This window comes from Mustela nigripes, chromosome 14 (genome assembly GCF_022355385.1).
Source record: "Mustela nigripes isolate SB6536 chromosome 14, MUSNIG.SB6536, whole genome shotgun sequence".
Lineage (NCBI taxonomy): Eukaryota > Metazoa > Chordata > Mammalia > Carnivora > Mustelidae > Mustela > Mustela nigripes.
Window position 1 is genome coordinate 3,567,401 of NC_081570.1, and position 21,826 is coordinate 3,589,226.

Consider the following 21,826-nt stretch of genomic DNA (forward strand, 5'->3'; position numbering starts at 1 on the left):
CAGACCCACCGGCGTCCCGCTGCAGGGTCCGCCCTTCACTGGCAGAGGCGGCGGCTGCTTGGCTCAGGCCTGGCGCCGGGAGGGAGGGGTCGGCGATGTTACACGGAGGGGGAACAGCTGGCATCAAAAAGCAGGGAGGAGAAGGGGTCATCACCAGTAAAGACAAAACTGCCACGATTTAAAGAAAAACGGGGACAATAAGTGTTCCACTGGGCTTTGAAAATAAAGCATTAATTAATACTTCATGGTTCTTCAGACACTAGGAATTCATAGGGCAAACCCTTTTGAAAGGCCCTTATTTCTAATTACATGGGGATAAAAAGCCCTTCTCCCTGAGGTTCCAACCCCAGGCAATGGGGGAAATGGGCATGATCTGTGCAGAGATGACGGGGCAGACCGTGCAGTGCGGAGGCGCGGTGGTCTCGGTGCTGCAGGAGCACAGAGCACAGGTGGCCGAGGTGCTCTCCCACCCAGGGGAGCCACTGGGGAGGGGCTGCACTTGCACAGGAACGAACCCAGGCCTGCCCATGGTGTCCACACCTGCAGCTGCCCAAGCCCGCCATGGTGGCCACCTACAGCTCGGGCAGGCCGGGCAGCCGGGGCAGCAAGGGATATGCGTCCCGAGCTCACCTGAGGTCCCAAAGTCTCATGGCCGTCTGTGCCAGCAGTCACCAGAGTGTTGCCAAGTTAGCACCCAGGATCCAACGTGCACCTCAGCACCTGGGAACTCATGCGACTTGTGCGAGTGGCCGAGCTCTGCAGTGCAAGGGATGCAGGCTGGCACCGTACCCAGGTGTTCCCGAAGCAGAGAGGGCACGGGGAAGACGCAGGTTCCAGCTGCTGACAAGGGAGCGTCACAGCAAAGGTGTCACGGTTCTGTCCACCCTGCTGCCAGCGGTGCTAAAGCCAAGATCCACACGGGGCCCTGTCTCAGCTGACCAGGCCCCAGAGGACCAGGGAACGCGGTGACCGAAGCCTAAGGCTGTAGTCACCTTCAAGGGCTGGCCACAGCAGTGACCTGTCCCCCATCTGAGCACCACTGACAGCCTCCAGCAGGGCACACACATGATGGCCTCCAGCGGGGCACACGCATCTCCTTAAATCCACGCATTCATGTGGCTCCTGCACGACCTGTACGACCGCCTGGGGGACACGACCTGGGGCCAGGAGCCTCCCATCAGACAGGACGTCCCCGCAGCATCGACATAAGGAAGGTTACAACCACGCCAGAAACCTGAGTCAGGGCACTCCAGAAACACTGTGGTGATGCATTTCCCACGACCCCTGCCACACAGCTGTTTTCCAAATCTACAAAGCAAACACAGGGACAGTCTGACCCCACCAGAGCCACCGAGAAGAAACAAACAGATCAGAGAAATTCCAAGTTTCAGAAAAGCGAGACCGAGTGCCCTCTAGTGGCTCCGCGCACTCCTTCCTGCAGGGTGAGGGGTGGGCCCCTGCTCCCTCCTCATTCTAAGGGAACATAAAAAAGGTAATTCATGGCAGAGAGCCGAAGTCCCTCACTTAACGTGACAGCTGCGTGCCACCAAGATTTCTAACAGAACCGTGTGTTGGTAAAATATCGGAGGAGGAAACTTCCCATGACCAGGCAAACACGAGCGAACCTGGGATCACATCAATGTGACATGAACGCGGCAGTAAATCCACATTAAATAAAGCAAGTGCTGTCTGCTCCACCCGTGCAGACCCGCCGGCCCCCGAAGGGCAGTGGGGAACACATGATGTCTGTGCCAGATCCCCACCCCTCCAGCGACCTGTCTGCCGAGCTTCACATGAGGAAGACACAGCCTCACCGGTCATCAGATGTCGTCCCGCCGGCTAATGGGACCCATCTGAAGCCCAGAGCGCGCTGTCTCCAGGGGAAGGTGTCCCTTCCCCCTGAACCTCCACAGCACACCTTGGAGCCCAAGAACATCCAGCCTCCCGTGGGCACCGCTCTGCCCAGCTGCCCATGTGGAGCTGGAGGCAGCGGGCTTCCGGGGAACAGGCCAGCTCTCACCGGTCCTTGTCCTGCTCACACAGCACAGAGGGGCGGGGACTACCAAGATCCGCTTGCCCCAACCTCTCCAGATGCGGGGAAAGCTGGCCGAAGCCAGGATACCACCCACACAGAAGCAGCAGCGTGCTGGGGAGCGGCCGGGGACTCGGCGTCCAGAGGCCAGGCCCTCGGTCCATGCCCTGCCGCTCCCCCACCCTGACCCCATGGTCCCCTCCAAGAGCAGCGCCCTCCCAGCTCTTAACCACAGGGGGAAAGGGACACAACAGCGTGTGTGGGGAACCCCTGAATACACGAGGGGAACCTCAGAGCCAGGGTCGCCATGAGGAGAAACTCTTCCTGGAAGGAAGCCAACAAGAGAACTTGATGGTGAGGGGACCGGGTATGGGAGGCAGACAGACAGACAGACAGACAGAACTCGAAAGCCAGGACACAGCCAAGCCTCACATCAGCTCTGCAAACGTGCTGAGTGCTTTCCTGAGCTGGGACCCAGGTGGACAGCAGAAAGAGGACACACCCAGTCACGAGATGCTCCTGGCACAGTGCTCAGTGTCGAACAAGTGCCCGCACCAGAGGTCTGCACCTCTGCACCGTCCGGGGCACCAGTGAGGCCGCCTGCCAGCCCTTCCACGGGGCGTGGACACTCAGCTGGCTCCTGCCCCCGAGCCAGGAGGAGTCCCGCGTGTCGCTTCTGGGACCATGGGGCAGGCTCCCCTGACGTGTCCCTCTCTTTGTGGCACTTTGGCCAGAACTCAGACGACACCTGCCGTCCGTGACCACGACCGGCGGTGGATGTGGAGGGAGAGCCAGAGACAAGCCATTCTGTTTTATATTGGTGGGATGTGGCGCTTATCTGTCAGCGTGGCAGAGCTGACTCGCTCCCAGGGCAGCGGGGGAAGGAGGAGACCCAGGAACAAACAACGGGATGAAACGAACACAAGAGCTCCCGAGAGCCGCGAGACGAGGGAGCGCGCACTGGGCCAGGGAGACGCCCACGCGGGGCGCTCAAGACCAGTAAGAGGGGTTCAGTGTGGATACTTGGAGGCGAGGCTGTTATTTTTCACTTCTAAATTCAAGGTCAAAGGGAAATAGAAACTGAAAACAATAATGTAGGAAATAAGACCACCACAGCTCAAAACCTAGTCAAAGAGGTACTCAGAAGGAAACCACAGGAACTTAAATGTCTCTATGAAACAGACAAGTGGAAATGTGCTAAGCATTTGACTTCTTTAAAACTTTAAAAAAAAAAAAAAGAGAGAAGGATATTAATGAAGGCAAAGTCATATTAAATTATAACTGATTAGATTAAAATTAAAGACACAATCAGAAACCTCGAAACCTCACGAGAACCAATAAAGGAAAGGGAGAGCAGACTCCTGCCAGAGGGGGAGAGGCAGACACCTCCTCTAAGTCTGACCAAGAGAAGGAAAGACTCGCCCAAAGGTCGAGAACGACAAAGGGAATCCATACGCAGAGACAGAAATTGGGATTTTCACGTTAGATACAAGTTTATCCCAGGATCTTAGTAAACAAAATGAAATTAACCACTCTTCTACAGAGCAGGTATCCCCAAAGTTACCATGAGCTGAGATGGAAAACCTAAAAAGCCATAAATCATAACAGAAACTTAAAGATTATGAAAACAAACCAAGGAAACCCCATCGAGGTGGGAGAGGGAGTGGGGGTCGGCAGCGTGCCCCTACCCCCTGCCCACACCGGGACCAGCAGGGGCCTGCAGCCCACGGGAAGCCACCACCGGGAGCCCTCTTTTACTCCAGTGAACGTCTGCTCAGAACCGCCCCGCAGCCTCCTCCTCCCCTGGTCTCCTCGGTTCTCGGGGTCACCATGGTCCGCACGTCTGCATCTGCTCTTCTGGAACAGACCCAATTGCTCCTCGATAGCCTTGGTTGTTTTCAAGATTAACGCTGTCAGAAAATCCTTTCCAAAGGCACAGAGTTCCTGATGGTTTTATAGGTAAGTTTCATCAAACCTGCAAGAAACAGGTCCTGCCTTTTGCTGAAACCATTTCAAAGCCCAGAAACATACAGAAGGCATTCTCACTGTGACGGTGAATTTCTTGTGTCGAGTGATGAGACGGATCACAGGGGCCCAGACACGGGGCCGACCATCACTCTGGGGGTCTCTGTGAAGGTGACTCCTGCAGAAGTTACAATCTGAGTAACCCGACTGAGGGAAGCGGTCTGCCCTGTGCAGTGTGGGTGGGTCTCACCCCATCTGTTGAGTAAAACCAAAGAGTGAGGGAAGGAGGGACTGGGCCCCTTCTGCCTGCCCATGGAGCTGGGATGCCCATCGTCTCCTGCCCTCGGCGCTCCTGCCCTCAGGCCTTCAGACCCAGAAGGAAACCTGCATGGCGGGTTTCCCCGGCTCCCAGGCCTCTGGACTGGGACTAATTACACAGCAGCTTGCCTGGGCCTCTTCTCAGCCTCCACAGAAGGCGTGAGCCAATTTCTTATAATAAATCTCTTCCTACGGGGTAGGCCACTGGTTCTGTTTCTCTAGAGAGCCTGAACTAGACATGCATTTTGCAAAACTAGCACACTCCCAATGCCAAAACCTGGTAAAACAGGACAGGAAAGAAAGCCATGGACCAGGGGCCTGCCAGTTTCGGCCCACCTGCCAGATTCAGGGCACGACCTGGGCTTGTGAACAAACTTTGACCGTAACCCAGCCGAGCTCGCTCGCGTGGCTTTCACCACACGGCTCAGGAGAGAAGGAGCGGCGGCAGGGCAACGGGCCCATAAAGGCTGAAACATTTACCGTCTGGCTTGAAGTCCGCTGACTCTGCCACAGATGAAGCCCGAGCACGGAGGCCGAGACACAAGTCCTCAACGCGAGTGAATCAAATCAAGACAGGCAGAACTACCGAGTTCCCCACAAGTCCTTCCTCCATCCCTTTCTTTTCTCCAATAGACTTCATCGTTAGGGCAGTCTTACAGTCACACCGATACTGAGCACAAGGGACAGAGAACCCCACACCCTCCCTGCCCCGGGTACGCAGTTCCCCGTATCCACACCTCACACCCGCGTGGTACATTCTTTTTGCTCTAAAATATTTGGTAGTTTGCTTGTTGTCTTTTTTTTTTTTAAGATTTTGTTTATTTATTTGAGAGAGTGTGTGTGTGTGTGTGAGCACAAGCGGGTTGGGGGGAGGCAGGACAGGGGGACTCCCCGCTGAGCCAGGAGCCCAGGGAGCCCCCCAGGCACCCCTACAGTCTCTTTTGAAAATGGATCTCCTTTTAGGCGCCCGGGTGCCTCAGTACATTAAGCATCTGCCTTGGGCTCCGGTCATGATCCCGGGGTCCTGGGATCAAGACCCGGGTCGGGCTCCTACTCACTGAGGGCTCTGCCCCTCCCCCTGCTCAGGCCGGCTCGTGCTGCTCATGGATGTGCTCTCTCTCTAATAAATAAATAAAATCTTTAAAAATAAAAATTTTTTTAAAAGCTCCCTGCACACATGGTCTTGAAGATTCATCCCTGAGGACACACAAAGACCCCTGTGGCTCACCCAATCCGCTGTACGGCGCCGACCGTCCAGTCACACCAGCTCGTCTTCCTGTCCCGCAGAGGAGTGGGCAGGCCGCCGCGCGCTGAGAGCCAGCCGCTCCCCACGGGCGTCTAGAACCAGCACCCAAGTCCCAGGGCATGAAGCAGAATGATGAAACGGCCCCTCAAAGCGGCCGTCCGGGCAGCACTCCTGCCGGCGTGGCAAGAGCCGCCTGCCCACGGGCACCCACATGAACCTCGTGCCATGAGACCACACTTCTCCGGGGTGGGAGTGGGTGTCGGGGGCATGAGATGACTCCTCCCTGTGCGTGCACTTCTCCAGTCACCGGCGACACTGAGCCCGTCCCGCGCCCTCTGGCCACCTGGCTTCTCCGTGGAAATCCCCTGTTCGTGTGCTTTGCCCATTTTTCTATCCCATTTCCATTATTTCTAGTTGATTTGGAGCAGCTATTCCTATAATCCTTCTTCTTTCTAATCTTCTAATTCTAGAGTTTTCTATCACTTCTAAAGTTTTGCTTCATAATCCACCTACGTTTATTTTTACGCATGATATGAAATTAGGATCTAATTCTATATGTTCCTTATGGACCAGCATTCCCGCACGGTTACGTGTGATCAGGCGGTCCCTGCTCCCGGCGGTGAGCAGAACAATGCTCCCTACCCCAGAAATACCTACATCCTAGTCCCCGGAACCCATCAGTGTGATGGTGTTGCACACCAGTCACTGGCTGCTCCCGGGGGGACGGCCCGGATGATCAGGGTGCCCAACGCAATCCCAGCATCCTTGTAATTGATGGGGAGGCCGCAGGGTCAGGGTCACAGACAGATCGGGAAACTGCCCAACACCTCTGAAGAGGGAGAAAGGAGCCAAAGGGCGCAGCAGCCACTAGAGCCGGAAAGAAGACAGAGTCTGCCCCGGAGCCTCCAGAAGGAACCAGCCCCACCAAGACCTCTTCAGTAGCCTGTGAGACCCATGTCGGACCGCTGACTTCCAGAACTGCATGACAGTAAGTTCATACTGTTTTAAGCCATTTTACGTTTATGGTAATTTGTTACAACAACAGCTGCAAAGCAACACACTCATATAACCTGTCCATCCGTCACACTCGTTATTGTGTCCGTCTCTATCTCCGCCGCGCTGCTCCGGCTACCGGAACTCCGCACACCTACAAATCAGGAAAGGTTAGAATTGCCTTCACTGTTCTCAACCACGGAATTTTTTAATTAAAAAAAAAAAGACTCTATCTCAAAGTAAAGTAAATGCAGTGCACAAGGGAGATACACCCCAGCAGAGAGCATGAGCCCAACTCAAAGTCACGAAAACACACGGCGCGTCTAGTGAGTCACAGGAGCACAGAGCAGCCAGGAAAACATCCAGAACCCTTGGACGACGGGCCCTGCGGTGCAGGGTTCCAGCAGCCAAAAACCACTCACAGGAGGCAAAGACGCCTACCTCCAGCCAACACGAGGCAGTGACCAGAAACAAATGCACCTGAAACAAATTTTTTTAAACTGACAAAATATATGAAACAACAGGTTTCAAGACAATAGAATTCAGGCAACAAAGGACAGTGATCCTGAGGGGCAGGAAACAAGAGAAGGGAGTCCTGCAGCTGTCCCTGCTTACTGCAGTTAGTGGGTCTGCAGGTCTCGACACAGAGAGACAGGGCACAGGGGACCCCTGAAGGAGAAGACAGAGCTGAGGGTCTGAGAAGGCCGAGGAAGCTCCAGTTTGCAGGGCCACGCGCCAGACGGGACAAGGTGCACAGAAGGAGCACTCCGGTCACTTACAGAGAGCTCCCTGTAGATCTGGCAGGTGACTGATCAGGACAGCACCCAGTGCTGGGGCAAGAGTCCCTGGAAGACCCTGGATGTTCACCTGGAGCACTGCACAGGCAGACGGCACGCCTTGTAACTCGGGAGACAGGAGGACGCAAAGGGGAAGAGTTAGCTGTAGACTAAAGCTGATCTAGTCCCACCTAACAGAACTTAGGGGCAAGATCTAAAAGGATCAAACTGTTTCCAAAGCTCAAGAGTATTTATCAAATACGAAAGTATTTAACACTCGATAAAAGAATATCCACAATACCTGTAACACAATAAAAAGTACTGAGAGCAAAGAAGCAAGAAAATACAACCCAAATTAGGATTAACATTACCCAATTAAAACTGAAGGAGAATTAGGGCATCTGGTGGCTTAGTCCATTAAGTGTCTGACTCTTGGTTTTGGCTCAGGTCACGAGCCCAGGGTCTTGGGATTGAGTCCTACACCGGGCTCCCTGCTCTACAGGGAGTCTGCTTCTCCCTCTGCTGCTCCCCGCCCTTTGATGCGTGCACACAAGCACTCTCTCAAATAAATAAATAAATAAAATGGTTTTTAAAATATTTTATTTATTTGACAGAGATCACAAGCAGGCAGAGAGCCAGGCAGAGAGAGAGGAGGAAGCAGGCTCCCTGCTGAGCAGAAAGCCCGATGTGGGGCTCAATCCCAGGACCCCAGGATCATGACCTGAGCCAAAGGCAGAGGCTTTAACCCACTAAGCCACTCAGGTGCCCCAGTAAAATATTTTTTAAAAATAAAAAATAAAAATCAATTACTGGATAATTCTGGCAAGCAGAGGGAGCGGCAGACTGGGTTTTAATCCCAGGTCTGCACACACCAAAGGTCAAGGCCACTGGAAAAGAAAGACCCAACCTGGTGGACTGCTGAGCCACAGCCCACCCGAGCAGCTGGTGCAGGCCCGAGGCAGCTAAGCGACAAGGCAATCCCATCACTGCTTAGGATTAATTTGATTAGGACATCATCACACAAACCAGCTGCTTATCTCTACCACCAGGACCGCACAGTAAACTAAAGCCTTGAAAACTCCTGTCCAGGAAAGGTCATTCTGTCTCCCCTGCCAAGCTCGCCGTGCAGGCGTGTCCTCCCAGGACTCCCACTACCCAGGCTTCCCCACAGACGTGATGAACCACACTCACTGCCCTTCACCACTGTCCTCAGTGACTCCATCAGAAATATTGAATCACAACATTTACCTGTGTTTATAACCTGAGACACTGCCTTTCATATTTACCCTTCTCAAAGCTCGTTATTTTATTTTTTAAATGTAACTATATGTCAAGGAAGGAAAGATGCTAGATTACAGAATGAGTAGGAAATACATTGCACCCTTTGTTTAGTATTTTTAAATAACGTATTTTATGCCCTTAAGGCATTCAACGCCCTGCATGGACCCTGTCCGAAAACCCATGGCTTCTGCCTGCACGGCAGGGACTCCCCAGAAATCCTGGCTACAGCCCCCGGCCAGCAGCGCTACAGATGGAAGCCTGTGACCAGCAGACCCTGGAATCCTGGCTGCCACCCAGTGAACTGGAAGAACCACTAGAACCACCAAATGCACTGCCTCTTAGAGAAGAAGGAAAATCCTTAATGATGTGGTTTGTCCCAAAGCAACAGACTCTCCGTCTAGTACCTGAGTACGTTCGGGCGTCTCAGAAGCCCCGGAAGACCATGAAGACAGTGTCACTGCATCAAGGTCTAGACCAAAGACATACGGGGACTGCTTCCACTGTCAAATTAAATTCAACAAGACCAGTTCCCATAAACTAGAATCTCAACTCATAAAAAATCTGTCCCAAACGAGTCCCAGACCCACTAGCGCCCCTGCTCCAGCAGCCGGGACCTGCGGCCAAAACACCAGCAGTCATCGCCGGAGACCGAGCAGCGTCTGTCAGGGACACAGTCCAGGACTAGAGCTCCCCTCTGCACCCTACACATTAGTCCATTCCCTACCTTTCTAACTAAGAGACAAATCCTATGATCTAGAACAGTCTTACAGCTGGAGCGATCTCTAGAAGACTCAGGCCAGGGCTCAGCGCCCTGCAGAGTGAATGTCTCCAACACCCCTCTGACGCCAGGCCTGCAGGGGCCCAACAGGTGGGGTTTTCAGTCAAACACTGGCTTCGGGGTCCCTGGGCAGAAGCCAAGAGGCCCTGACCTCCAGGTTCTGAGCCAGCTGAGTGCAGACCCAATGGCCACCAGCGCTGCTTTACCCTCTACACCATGCAGAGATGTCACTGCTCCCAGGAAGGACGTCCCTCTGCTGGGAGTCCCCACTCCCTTTTTCAAAGCCACAAGCTGAGATCAGACACCCCACTCTCGGAGAGTGCTTCCGGGGGGCAGGGGGAAGCACCTTAAAACAACAAAGGTTCGGCACATTAATGGCACCACACACAGCAGGCAGCCATGGATCTCAGCCACGCTCTGACTCCTGAGCCCGTGTCTGCAGGACCCCAGGCCACGCGCCCCACTGGGTGTCACCTGCAGAGCCTTCCACAGGCCTCTGGTCAAGAGCTGCAAGAATCAGATGACAATGTGCTGTCACCATCCAACTCCACACTTCCTTATTAAGCAGAAGTTCAACCATGGGACCCAAATTAACGCAAATCTATGTGATTATCAGATAAATGTTATTGTACTGGACTATGTACTTCTCGGGAACAGATGGAAGTCATGCTGTGTGCACAAAAAGTCAGTCCTCTGCAAACACTTACTTGTGGGGGATGTGGGTGGTCTCCTGGAGGGCTGCCGCTCTGCCTCGGAGCTGTGCACGAGCGCCATGGTGGTGTCCAGGTGTTCCTCGGGGCTCAGCGAGTACTGGAACTGGACAGTCCCCGACTCCACCTGCTTCACCTACGGTAGACACAGTGAGAGGGATGGCAGCCTCCCCGCTTATCAGTGCTCCTAAGCTACACCCAGAAGTGGGTCCCCTGGCCCAAAGTCGACGTAAACCCAGGGACGGCTGAAGCCCCGTGTTCTTAGATTATGACCAAGTCACTTCCTGAGCAGTCAGCCGTGGCATTAACACCCCAGAAGACCACGTTAGCATGGAAGGCTCTTACACAAGCAGAAATCACATTCTCCGGTTCTACATGTGTTTTTAAACAAACCTATGAAAAACTGACTTTTAAATTTGGGCATAGCACTCTGTTTAACACATGTAACCACAACCACGGTCTGGGCGCAGAGCAGCGCGTCACCCAAACCCTGCCCCGTGCTGCTGCCGCCTGGCCCCGCTGTCACGGAGTTCATCTCCATCACAGCAGCCTGTTCTGTCCAGGACGTCACACGCGTGGAACCACGCAACAGATCACTTTTGAGCCTGGACTCCTGCACTTCACACAGTGCCGATGGGACTCATCCAAGCAGTGGGACGTTATCTGTCATCGGTCCCTTTTCCTGCCGAGCGGCGCCCTCCGGGACAGCGGGCATGCTTGATTCATGCCTTCGCCCATGCAAGCACCTTCAGGCCCTTTTCAGCGTGACGGTTACAAACCCTGGGGTACATGATTCCATGTGAACCAAAGTCTTCATGTCTCTAAGACCAGGACTGCTGGGTACTGGCGTGCATAGAGTTCATTCTGCAGGATGCCGTGGTTTACTTCTAGACTCTCTGTTCTGCTCCCCTGACCTTCGTGCCAAGCCCTCACCAACAGCTCTTCACAGGAGCTGCGGAAGCTTTACTCTAAGGGTCAGACTGTGGGGCGCGATTCCTCCTGCTTCACCACCCGGACCCTTCTGATTCCTGTGCTTTCTGTATAGATTTTAGGATCAGTCTGTCTACATCCAGACCAAAAAAAAAAAAAAAAAAGTCCTGCTGGAATTTCGATTAAAATTATATTATCTGTAGATGAATTGGGGGAGAATTTGTATCTTTATCATGTTGGATCTTCTCATCCACGAAGATGTTGTGTCTCTCCATTTACGATCTCACCCAAGACAAGAGGAAGCACAAGAACAGTGGCGTGCGGCAACAGGAGCGGGCTACATTCCCAGCAGGCAGATCCCGTAAACATTGTGTGATTAGATTTCTCTCTTTGGGGGAAGAGCTTTATAAGTAATACTGTCTGTTTGTTTTTTTTTTAATTTTGCTTGTCAACTTTTCATTGCTAGTATACAGAAATGAATGATTTTTCTATCTTGATCTCCTGTTGTCTCCCGCAACCTCAGTGAAGTCACTAATTCACTCTAGCAGGTTTTTCTGTAGATCCCTTGGGATTTTCCACACAGACAATCACGCTATCGGCACACAAGTACAGCTCTATTTCTCCCTTTCCAATCTGTGTGTCTTTCGTTTTCGTCTTCCTGCCTTACGCCCTGGCCAGGACTTCGGGTGCGATGCTGAACGAGATTCTGAATGCTGAGCGGACGCCCCTCGCTTGTCCCTGACCTTAAAGGGATGACACCCCACCTCTCACTGCCCAGTCGGGTGCTCACTGACAGGTTTGTGTGGATGTCCCCCGGCAGGAGGAGGGGCTTCAGGTTTGTGTGGATGTCCCCCGGCAGGAGGAGGGGCTTCTCGACTACTCCTAGTTTGCTCACAGCATTCATCAAAAATCAAAGTCGAATTTTTTCAAATGCCTTGTGTGTCAATTGTTAAGATTATACAGTTTACCTTCTTTAGGCTATTACTATGGTGAATTATATTTATTCATTTTTAAAACAAAACCAGCCCTGCATTTCTGGGACAAACCTCCACCTGGTCATGGCGTTGTCTTCTTTCCATAGGCTGGATTCGATCTGCGAGGGTTTTGCGGATTATTCTCCATCTGTGTCCCTGAGGGACACGTGTCAACAGCGTCCATACGCTGTCTCTGGTCCTGTTATCACAACGTGGTAGCACGGCCCCGCTACGTGAGTTGGGAATTGCTGGCATCCTTCTATTTCCTGGGAGAGTCCGTATAAAACTGCTCCATTCTCTTCAAGTCGTTCAGTAGAATTTACAGTGACTAGGCCTGGATATCGCTTTCTCGAAAGTTTTAACCACAAATTCGGCTTCTATAATAGTCCAAGGACTACTCAGGTTGTCTACTTCATCTCGGGTGAGTTCTGATAATTTCTGGCTTAAGACAAATCAATCCACTTCATCGAAATCGCCAAATGAGCAGGCCCACAGTTGCTCACCGTGCTCCCCTGCGGTCCTTTGACACCTGTGGGGCCAGCAGAGATGGTCCTGCTTCTAATCCTAACACCAGCAATTTGGGTCCTTGTTGTAGCTCTCTTGCTGGACATTTATCAGTTTTATTGATCATTTCAAAGAATCAGCTTTTGGCGTCATTGATTTTTCTCTAGTTTTGTTCTCTGTGGTCTCTATACTGTCTGTTTTCGAGTTCATTTGTTTCTGCTCTTCATCCTTATTCCCAACTTTCTTCCGCTGGCTCTCAGGTTATTTTGTTGTTCTTTCTCTTGCTCCTACTGGTGGAAGAGAAGATTACTGAACGGAGACCATTCTTCTGTTCTAATACATACATACATGCTATCAATTTCCCTGGAAGCACACGACAGCTGCATTCTCCACCTTTTAATGTATTTAATGTATTTTCCTTTTCGTTCAGTCCAAAACCTCCTCTATCTCTTCCTGAGGCTTCCTCTTTGAGTTAGGGATTATTTAGAAATGTATCCTTTGCTTTCCAAGTGCCTGTACTTTTTACTCTTATCTTTGTTATTGACTTCTGGTTTAATTCTATTGTGAACTCGGAACATACCCTGAATAATACAATTCCTTAGAAATTATGAAAGTTTTATGGCCCAGGATGTGGTCTACCTGTGTGTTCCCTGTGCGCTGGACAAGAATGTGTGCTCTGCTGCCATCAGGCGTGGGGCTCTACAGACGTCATGTCAATCCACACAGTTCACGATGTCGTCTGGTTCTTCCGTGTCCTCGGTGATTCTCTCCGTGTTCCCTGGTTTGCTCAGAGGACGCCAGAGTCTCCAACCATGACCAGGAACTTGTCTGTTGGCCCTTTCACTTCTACGACTCATTTCTGCTTTATGTATTTTGAAGTTCTGTGTTAGATGCACACACACTTAGGACTGCCATGTCTTCTTGGTGAATTGCCTCTTTTATCATCTGTAATATCCTTAATTCCTAGAAATTTCCTTTGCTCCAAAGTCCACTCTGTCTGGTGTTGATACAACCACTCCTGTTTTCTTTTGATTAGCGTTTGCATGGAATGTTTTGGTGTCTGTTGAGTGTCTTTTCTCTGAAAGCTGAGATTTTCCTGGTTCTTTGCATGTCAATTAAACTTAGATTTCATCACAGATATTTTGAATATTATGTCAGGAGACTCTGAGTCTCATTTAAAGCCTGTGGAGTACGTTGATATTTTTGTGTCATCAGGAATCAGCCCAGTGGGTCCAGGCCACAGTTTCCAACCGGTTTTCTCCAGGTTGTCAAACCCACACAGTGCTATCCAGATCCCTCCTGCATGTGATCCACCCTGCAACTCTGAGCCGGGGCTGGCAGTCTATCCACAGTCAGTTCTCAGGGTCTCTGGTATGGTGCTTCAGGGTCAGACTCAGACACATGCAGCCGGGGGGTGAACCCAGCATTTCTTACACAGCGGCATGGGGTTGCTTCCCAAGCCCCTCCCTCTCCATGGCCTCCCCAGGCCTGTCCAGTTCCCTGGGGCTTTACAGTCCTCTAGCCGGACCCCACTGTGCTGCACACTCCTGGCAACAGTCCCTGAATCCAAGGCCGCGCAGTGGAACAGAGTGGTTTCTTTAAAGGGTGCAGGAGCGTATCAGAGAGCTGAAGTTCTCACCTATCATTATTGGTAGTCAACACATAATGTCTAAAATTGAGAAACTAAGAAACAGCAGTAGAAGCATAATGTCTGGAAACAAAGAAACACCGTCAATCACAGCCGAGAGCTGAAAGTGGCTGACTCCGGAGATATAAATGTTTTTTAAAAGACAATTACTTGGTCAAAGGAAAAACACAAGAGTTGTTTAAGAAAGAAAACACAACATACCACACTACTTACCTACACAGGAAATAGCATCGAAATAATCATAACACCAGCCCCCACATCCACTTAGCCAAAACTTATGGGGTATCTCTAATATTTGTATTTCCCTCTGATCAGTATCTACCACTTCTCCTCAAGGGTAAGTTCACAGGATCGGGGCCAGTGTTCCTGGGTAGACAGAGGAGCTTGGTAAATGTTCCCTGAAAGGATGAGTGAGACAGAATGAGCCGGTGCAGGAGCACGGCTGGGCTCCACGCCTTCTGCCTGGACAGAGGCCGGCCCTGCTGGAGGAGACCAACGCAGGAAGAAGCAGAGGAGGAAGCGGAATTATACTTGTGACTAGGTTTGTTCATTATTTTAGTTAGTTGTAGATGTTTAGCCTAGTGGTCTCAGCCAGGGGCCATTCCCCAGGAAACGTTTGGCGATGTCTGCCGACAGCTCAGGGTGTCACGGGTGCGCACCCGCCACGGGCCTCCAGCTGGGGATGGATGTCCCCCGGTGCGCAGGGCAATCCCCACAGCAAAGAATTACGGCCCGGACTGTGAGCAGCACTGAGGTTGAGAATTAGAAATGATATCCCTTGTTAAAAACAGCAGTATTTGGTACATTTCTGTCCTCGAGATAGTCAAGCTCTCCACATCCTCCAATACGGTTTACGCACTCAGAAAGTGAAGGGAATGTCGTGGCATGCCAAGGCTAAAATTAAATAAAATAAATACTTATTTAAACACATACATACATACATACCAAGACGGGGAGAGAGAGGCAACGGCTTCAGGAACTCTAATGGCGGTTTTATATAAGGGCCCAGACTAGTCCGTGGGGGAGCGCAGCAAGCGGGTCCCACAACGAGACGTCCCCATAGGGAGAAAAGCTGCACAATCAGCCGTTCCTCATCCAGGTCCCCAGAGCACTGCCCACATCATAAACAGCAACACCAAAAGTAACGTTTGTCGTTAGAGTCAGCACACGGACGACTCACTGAGGGCTGGGGACGGTCCCTGCACCTAAGGAAAATGAGACTCGCCGCACTGCTGAGACAGGCCGGGCAGTTCAGGAGCGTGGGCAGGTCCAAGCACTCCCGTGCCACACAGGGCAGCACCAGGTGACATGGTGTGACACAGGGTGACACTGGGAAACATGAGACGACACAGGTGACACTGCATCAGGATGGGCTTCCGTCACCAGCAGCGCTTTCCCACAACACCTGCGGCTCCCTGGGTCCCTGCTACCCATCCTGCAAGGCTGTCAGTGGGCAGGGAGGCCGAGGGAGGAGACCCCTCGCACACCCTGGCCCCGCCCCCTTTACCTGTCTTCTCCGCCAGGGTTCAGAGAGAACTTTATTCCCAACATGGATTTTCAGCTGTGGCTTGCCCTCCGTGCAAAGCTGGAAGGCGCTAGGGGCCAGCAGGCACGAGAAACCAGTCATGGAGACGAGCCCAGCTGGACGCCCAGTGCCCGGCACCAACCACAGCCTCCGCCTCCCACAAGGCCCACCCCCCATGTGTACACACACAGCACAGAAGCGCACCCTGTTTGCACAGTGCGTACAAATGAAAGTCACAGGCTCTCAGGCCATCTTGCAAGACTGATGTGTGAACGGGGATGTCCTAAGCCTAAGTTCACAGGTGACCGGGACTCAGCAATTACGCTCGTCCCTTAAGGGCACATCCGTGACATGAAAAAATTATGCTCATGGGGTGCCTGGGTGGCTCAGCAGGTTAAGCGTCTGCCTTCGGCTCAGGTCATGGTCTCAGGGTCCTGGGATTGAGCCCCACATCGGGCTCTCTGCTCAGCAGGGAACCTGCTTCCTCCTCTCCCTCTGCCTGCTGCTCTGCCTACTTGTGTTATCTCTCTCTGTCAAATAAAAAAATAAAAAGAAAGAAAGAAAAATCTGCTCATGACATAACCTCTGGTTTTGAAAACGTATGAACTTGCCAGAAGCTCAGGGGCAAAGTCTCACACTTACGGAGCATCTGAACCACTTACCTCTTCGGAGCTCCTGCTGGCAGGGGGCACTTTATAGACCAGACGGTGCGAAGGGTTGGGCCGGATCCCACCCTGCAGAGGTAAGGTCACCTTCCCGGAGCCGGCTTCCAGCATGGGGTTCCACACAGCCCAGCGAATCGTGTGCATACACGCCACGCCGGACAGAGAGGGGACGGAGGCCACCTACAAGGGAAATGGTGTCGGTGCCTGACTTCCACCAGACCCACCTTGCAGATGTCAGGAGGGAGCAGTGCAGCCAGGCAGGGTCACGCAGAAGGAACCAGGGCAGGAGGGCACGCACAGAAGCTCGGAGGGCACGGGAGCAGCTGCCCACCTTGAGACCCCCGCCCGCCAAGCACTCCTCTAGGGATCTCCCTTCCTGCTCAAGGCAGCAGCAGCCTCTCTTCTCAAGACGACACCGCCCTGCTGACCCTGCCTGTTCCCCTGGGGCTCTCGGTGTGGCTCTGTGAGCACGCTGCCCCTCGCCCGCACCTGCTCGGCTCACCGCTACTAGGAAAACACTGGGAATGACACCTGGTGTTAGTGACGACGCAGGGTGCCCACGGACATTCCGTCTGCGATCATTCCCGCGTGTTTTCTCCAGCTCCGTTTCTGCTCATAACGAACGGTACATTTCACGTATGTGACTGTGTGTGCCTGGGAAACCGGCCAGGCCCGATTTTCTGGGCCTTCCTTCCTCCGCCTTCTCTTTTACTGGGTGTGAAGCCAATGAAGGCACCAAGGAAAAGCCGGGACTGAGGACAGGCTTCGGGCTTGACTCAGCGTGTCCTAATGGCACCACCTTCATGTGTCCACTCCAAATTAAAAATAAAGCCACACTCCAGGCCTGGAACGCCTGCTCAGCTGGGCAGTGAGACTAGCGGCGGGAATGGGCGCCGTCAGACACCCCAGCTCTGGCCGAGCCCCCAACAGGCAGGAGCCCCAGGCTCCGCGGGAGGCAGCTCGTCAGGGCTCCGGGAAGGCCCGCTCTGGGCTGGAAGCCATGGGGCACTCGGCAAGCGGGATGGACGGGGAGCCCAGGAAGGCACTGTCCAGCCCCAGGGCACAGGCCCCAACCAGAGTCACACTGAAACTGTCCAGCCCAGGGCAGGAGCCACCCCCGCCTCTGCCCACTGCCTGGTGCCGGTGGTAAGGCAGGAAGACAAAAACCTGAAGGCGGTAGGCAGTCCCTGGAGCACAGGCACAGCGCTCCGAACGCCCTCCTCGTGGGCAGCAGCGAGCGGTCTGCTCCCCTCCGCAATGGGGACAGCAGAGGAATGGGGTGACCCCGTGTGGTCCCGACCACCAGCCTCATCTGCTGAGCCAGGCAGCCCTCCCCATTTGGGCCATGGGCAAGGGGAGCCTACAAGGAGGGGCGTTCGCTCCTGGAAGGAAGGGAAGCCTGCATCGTCCCCAAGGAGAGGAAAGCGGAGGGGAGCCCGCAGGGGAGCCATGTTGGAAGCCACAGGAGAACGCCAGGCTCTGGCAGAGGAGCTGGGGCTCCCAACAGACCCCACCTGCTTGTCACAGCCAGGACATGACGGCACTCAGGTCCGCATGACATTGTCACACACGCACACGGAAGGACTCTGGCTGGAGCATGCACACATGCACACGGCTCCACAGTCAGCTGGGCCCACCGTAGCCGAGGGGATGTGTGCGCAGCACCCAACACGGTGAAAGGAAGCACACTTGTCTCACCCCGGTCGGGATGTCCAGAATGTTCCTCTGCCCAAACACATCCTCAGTCATACGGGATGCGGGTCCAGAGTCAGCGTCTGGCCCGGAATCAATGTCTCTTCCTGAGGCCCCATCATAAGTGGACCAACCTCACTTCTGTGGGGCCTGTTCTGAGCCCAACTTCCGATCACGAGCTAGGCTACCGCCCACTCTGCCCTGGCCACCCTGCCAGCTCAGTGAGAACATCCCGGAGGCACGAAGAACTGGCAAAGTAAGACGCCTACGCGTGTGACCCTGCCCAGCATGTCCGAAACGCGTCAGGGGTGCAGACAACCCTGCCGCTCCCCACCTCACTAGCTGACGGCGGTGACATCAAACGGTCAGAGGACAACAAGGGGACTCTAAGTCCACTGCTCTTTAAAAACAACATCTCTGGGGGCACCTGGGCGACTCAGTCTGTTAAACACCTGCCTTCAGCTCTTGTGCTCTTTCTCTCAAATAAATAAAATTTTTTTAAAAAATCACTATAATTGTATTAGCAAAACTGGCCACTAAAAAACATTCTGCAAATTCCAACATTGCTAGACTACTTTTGTATACAGCCATCTCCTTATAAGACCCAGGTTAGGGGTGCCTGGATGGCTCAGTGGGTTAAAGCCTCTGCCTTCGGCTCGGGTCATGATCCCAGGGTCCTGGGACTGAGCCCCGCATCGGGCTCTCTGCTCGGCGGGGAGCCTGCTTCCCCAACCCCGCCTGCCTCTCTGCCTACCTGTGATCTCTGTCAAATAAATAAATAAAATATTTTTTTTAAAAAGACCCAGGTTATTATGGGATCAAAAGTAAAATATGTATCCAAGTTGTCATGCTGTTTGTGCCAGTCCTTCTAGTTTAATCTTTCAAATTAGGTGATTCTGATACGCAGGCTTCCAATTTCACAGTTCCTTTGGTTTCCTAGTTCTTGATCGATAACAGCCCTCCCCATGCGGAGTACCTGTGGGTTACACACATATCCGCCTCCCCTTCATCTCTAACAGCTCCAACAAGAAGAGACGGTCCGCGAGTCACTGATAATTCCTTTGCAAAGATTTCTGCAACAGTTAGGGCTTGTGGGCAATGCAGGTGCCATATCTTAGCCTGTGCTCTCTTCCACCAGGCCGGGCTGACACTTGCAGGCGAGAACCTGCCCAGCCCTGCGCCTCAGATCCCCCCAGCCTGGCGCCCAGCTCTGAGGAGGTCAGGTGCATCCAAGCACCTATTTGACTGGTCAGCGTGACAAGGCTCCTCCTGCTGGTGAAGTCTAGTGGTTGAGATAAAGTCAGTTACTTCATAACATCTTCTCCTGTCCAGCTGGGTTTGCATTCACGAAAAAAAAGGGGGGGGAGGGAACCATTGAATTGTTCCCCATTTAGACTTTTAATGGTAACCGCAAACAAGAGGCTGAAGGAGCACACTGGAGCGTAAGTCGGGTTTGGGGAACAGAAGGGCCACACCACATGCCCAGAGCAGAGCCCAACAGACAGCCCTGATGGGAACGCTGTAACCCGGCTCCCTGTGGGGTCTCCACGCAGCTTCAGAAAGGCAGGTACCCAGCCTAAGCCCTGGACACTGCGACTGTGATGTGATTTGGAAAAAGGGTCCATACAGATGTAACTAAGTCTTATGAGATTAGGAGCTCTAGATCATCCAGGTGAGCCCCAAATCCAACGACCAGTGTCCTGACAAAGCAGGACAGAGAGAGGAGACTGAGAGACAGACGGAGGCCACGTGCAGGCGGAAGCTGCAGCGACATGGCTGTGAGCCCGGGGGGGGACCGCAGCTGCCAAAACCTGCAAGACGCAGCAGGGATCTTCCCCTGAAGCCTCCGGACGGAAGCCAGCCCCGGGCTGGGTGCAGGCGCATCCAAGAACGCCCACCACCAGTGCGAGCAGCGGGGACCGAGGCCCGTCCTGCAGAGGGGCAGGCATCTGCCCACATGACTGATGGGCACGTGAGAGCAGCCAGAGCTCGACGGCCGGCAAGGAACAAGGCCGGCTCCAGGTTACTCATGTCCTTGGCCACTGCGGCGCACTGCACAAGGCCCGAGAGCCTGCCAGGTGAGGGGTCAGGAGAGAGACAGGCACCCAGGGCCTGGGTGATGCCACTGCACAAAGCAAAGACTCACGGGACGAGCATCACAGCCCAAAGTCATCCTTCCAGACAGCGGTGAGTTAGACGCCGGAGCCGCTTGTAAAGCAGACGGACAGGGAACGCGGCGGCGGCTGCAGGCTGATGCAAAAGCACCTTTCGCGGAGCAAAAGGAAACCCAACGACACATAATTACTCACTTAATCTGCCCGTGCATGACAGTACGGGCCATCCAAAGGCACAGCAAGCATTGGACAAAAGGTAGAGTCATTTCATTCTACTGAGTGGAGTACGTGCAAACATACTCACGAGCGGTGACGAGCGGGAGCGTGGTCTGAAGAAAGCACCATAACGTGGGACAATGCTTCATCCTGGCTAAAAAGGTCATAGCACTTTGGTCCTCAGCAATAAAGGTGATCACTTGACAGTGAATTAGAGAAGCAAAGACGAAACGGCCCTGAGCTTGGAGCTGTGCCTGGAGAGGGTTACAGGCGTGTGGCCTCCGGGCCTCCAGAGAAGGACTGCGGAGCCCAGTGGCCTTCGCACGTGCACCTGCTTCCTCAGGAAAATCTGCCCCTTGCCTTGTTCCGCTTCTCCCCTTCTCCGCCTGGGTCCGACAGTGTCCTTGATGACAGGGCTCAGGCTTGGTGGCCTGGTGTCCTTCCTGCAGGCACGGGCCTCCAGTCCTCAGGGCTGGTCCCCCACAGGTCCACCCACATACACACATGCATACACACATGCAATGCACACACACGCGCACACACACACACCAGGGCAACGGCTGCAAGGTCTGGCCTCACCAGGAACGAAACCTGCAGCCCCGTGACCTTGGACTTCAGGCCCAGCGCCGGGAGGGCTACGTGTCTGAGCGCACAGGCATTTCATCACAGCCGCCAGAGCAGAGGAGGATGTGGCCAGAAACAGGCGTGTGGGTGAAAAGGCGGACGGCCAAGTGGGAGGGAGAAGGCCTCCGCACACGCGCCGAGAGCGCGACGCCCTCCCTCACCGAGAGCACAGCACGTGAGGACCCGCGAGTGCACGCCAGGAAGGCGGGTGAACCCGCAAACCGCCACACGGTCACCCACCGCAATGCCGCTTCGCCCCCGCCCCAAGCAGCAGACCCCAGAGCCCGAAACACCACGGCCGGCAAGGGCCACCCCCGGCCCTCGGTGCAGCAAGCCCTGCTGGGCACGTGTCGCAAGGCCGGCAAGCGCGCACACAGCAGCCCCTGCACTGCGTCCAGCGGCGAGGCCCCACCAACGGCCGAGCTCTGCAAACGCGGGAAAACCACGAACCGCGCGGCATGATGGAGTGAAGGCAGCCGGAGGAGGGCGAAGCGGTCTGTGGCAGGCCTGGTGTGACAGCGGGGACACACGCGGAGTCAGCCCCCCGCACGCTGAACGGGAGCCAAGGAACACACACGCGCATGCCCGTGCACCCACCCACGCACAGCAGCCCGGGGGCGACGGCCCTGGTCCCCACCTGGGGCTGGGGCAGCAGAAGCGACAGGGACACAGAGGGAGCAATGGTCTTCTGAAACCACCTCTTGGCAGGACTTTTACTTTTAAAAGCATATAAGTGTCCTACACATTCACAAACGGAAACTAAATCACTAAGGACAGGAGGGGAATTAACCACACAGCTGAAGTGCGGCCAGAGTGAGCAGCAGGGCCACCTTGC

General features: G+C 53.9%; 1 protein-coding gene across 12 annotated transcripts in view; it reads right to left on the minus strand.

Annotated features, from left to right (window-relative positions):
- Positions 1-21,826, minus strand: part of NPHP4 (nephrocystin 4) — a 106,826-nt gene that overhangs the window by 40,778 nt on the left and 44,222 nt on the right. For all 12 annotated transcript variants that reach the window (XM_059374247.1, XM_059374242.1, XM_059374243.1 and 9 more), the window contains 2 exons: positions 16,343-16,525; positions 10,097-10,235 (listed from right to left, as the gene is read on the minus strand). In XM_059374247.1, the coding sequence (XP_059230230.1) occupies positions 10,097-10,235; positions 16,343-16,525 (322 nt within the window). The remainder of the gene's footprint in view (positions 1-10,096; positions 10,236-16,342; positions 16,526-21,826) is intronic.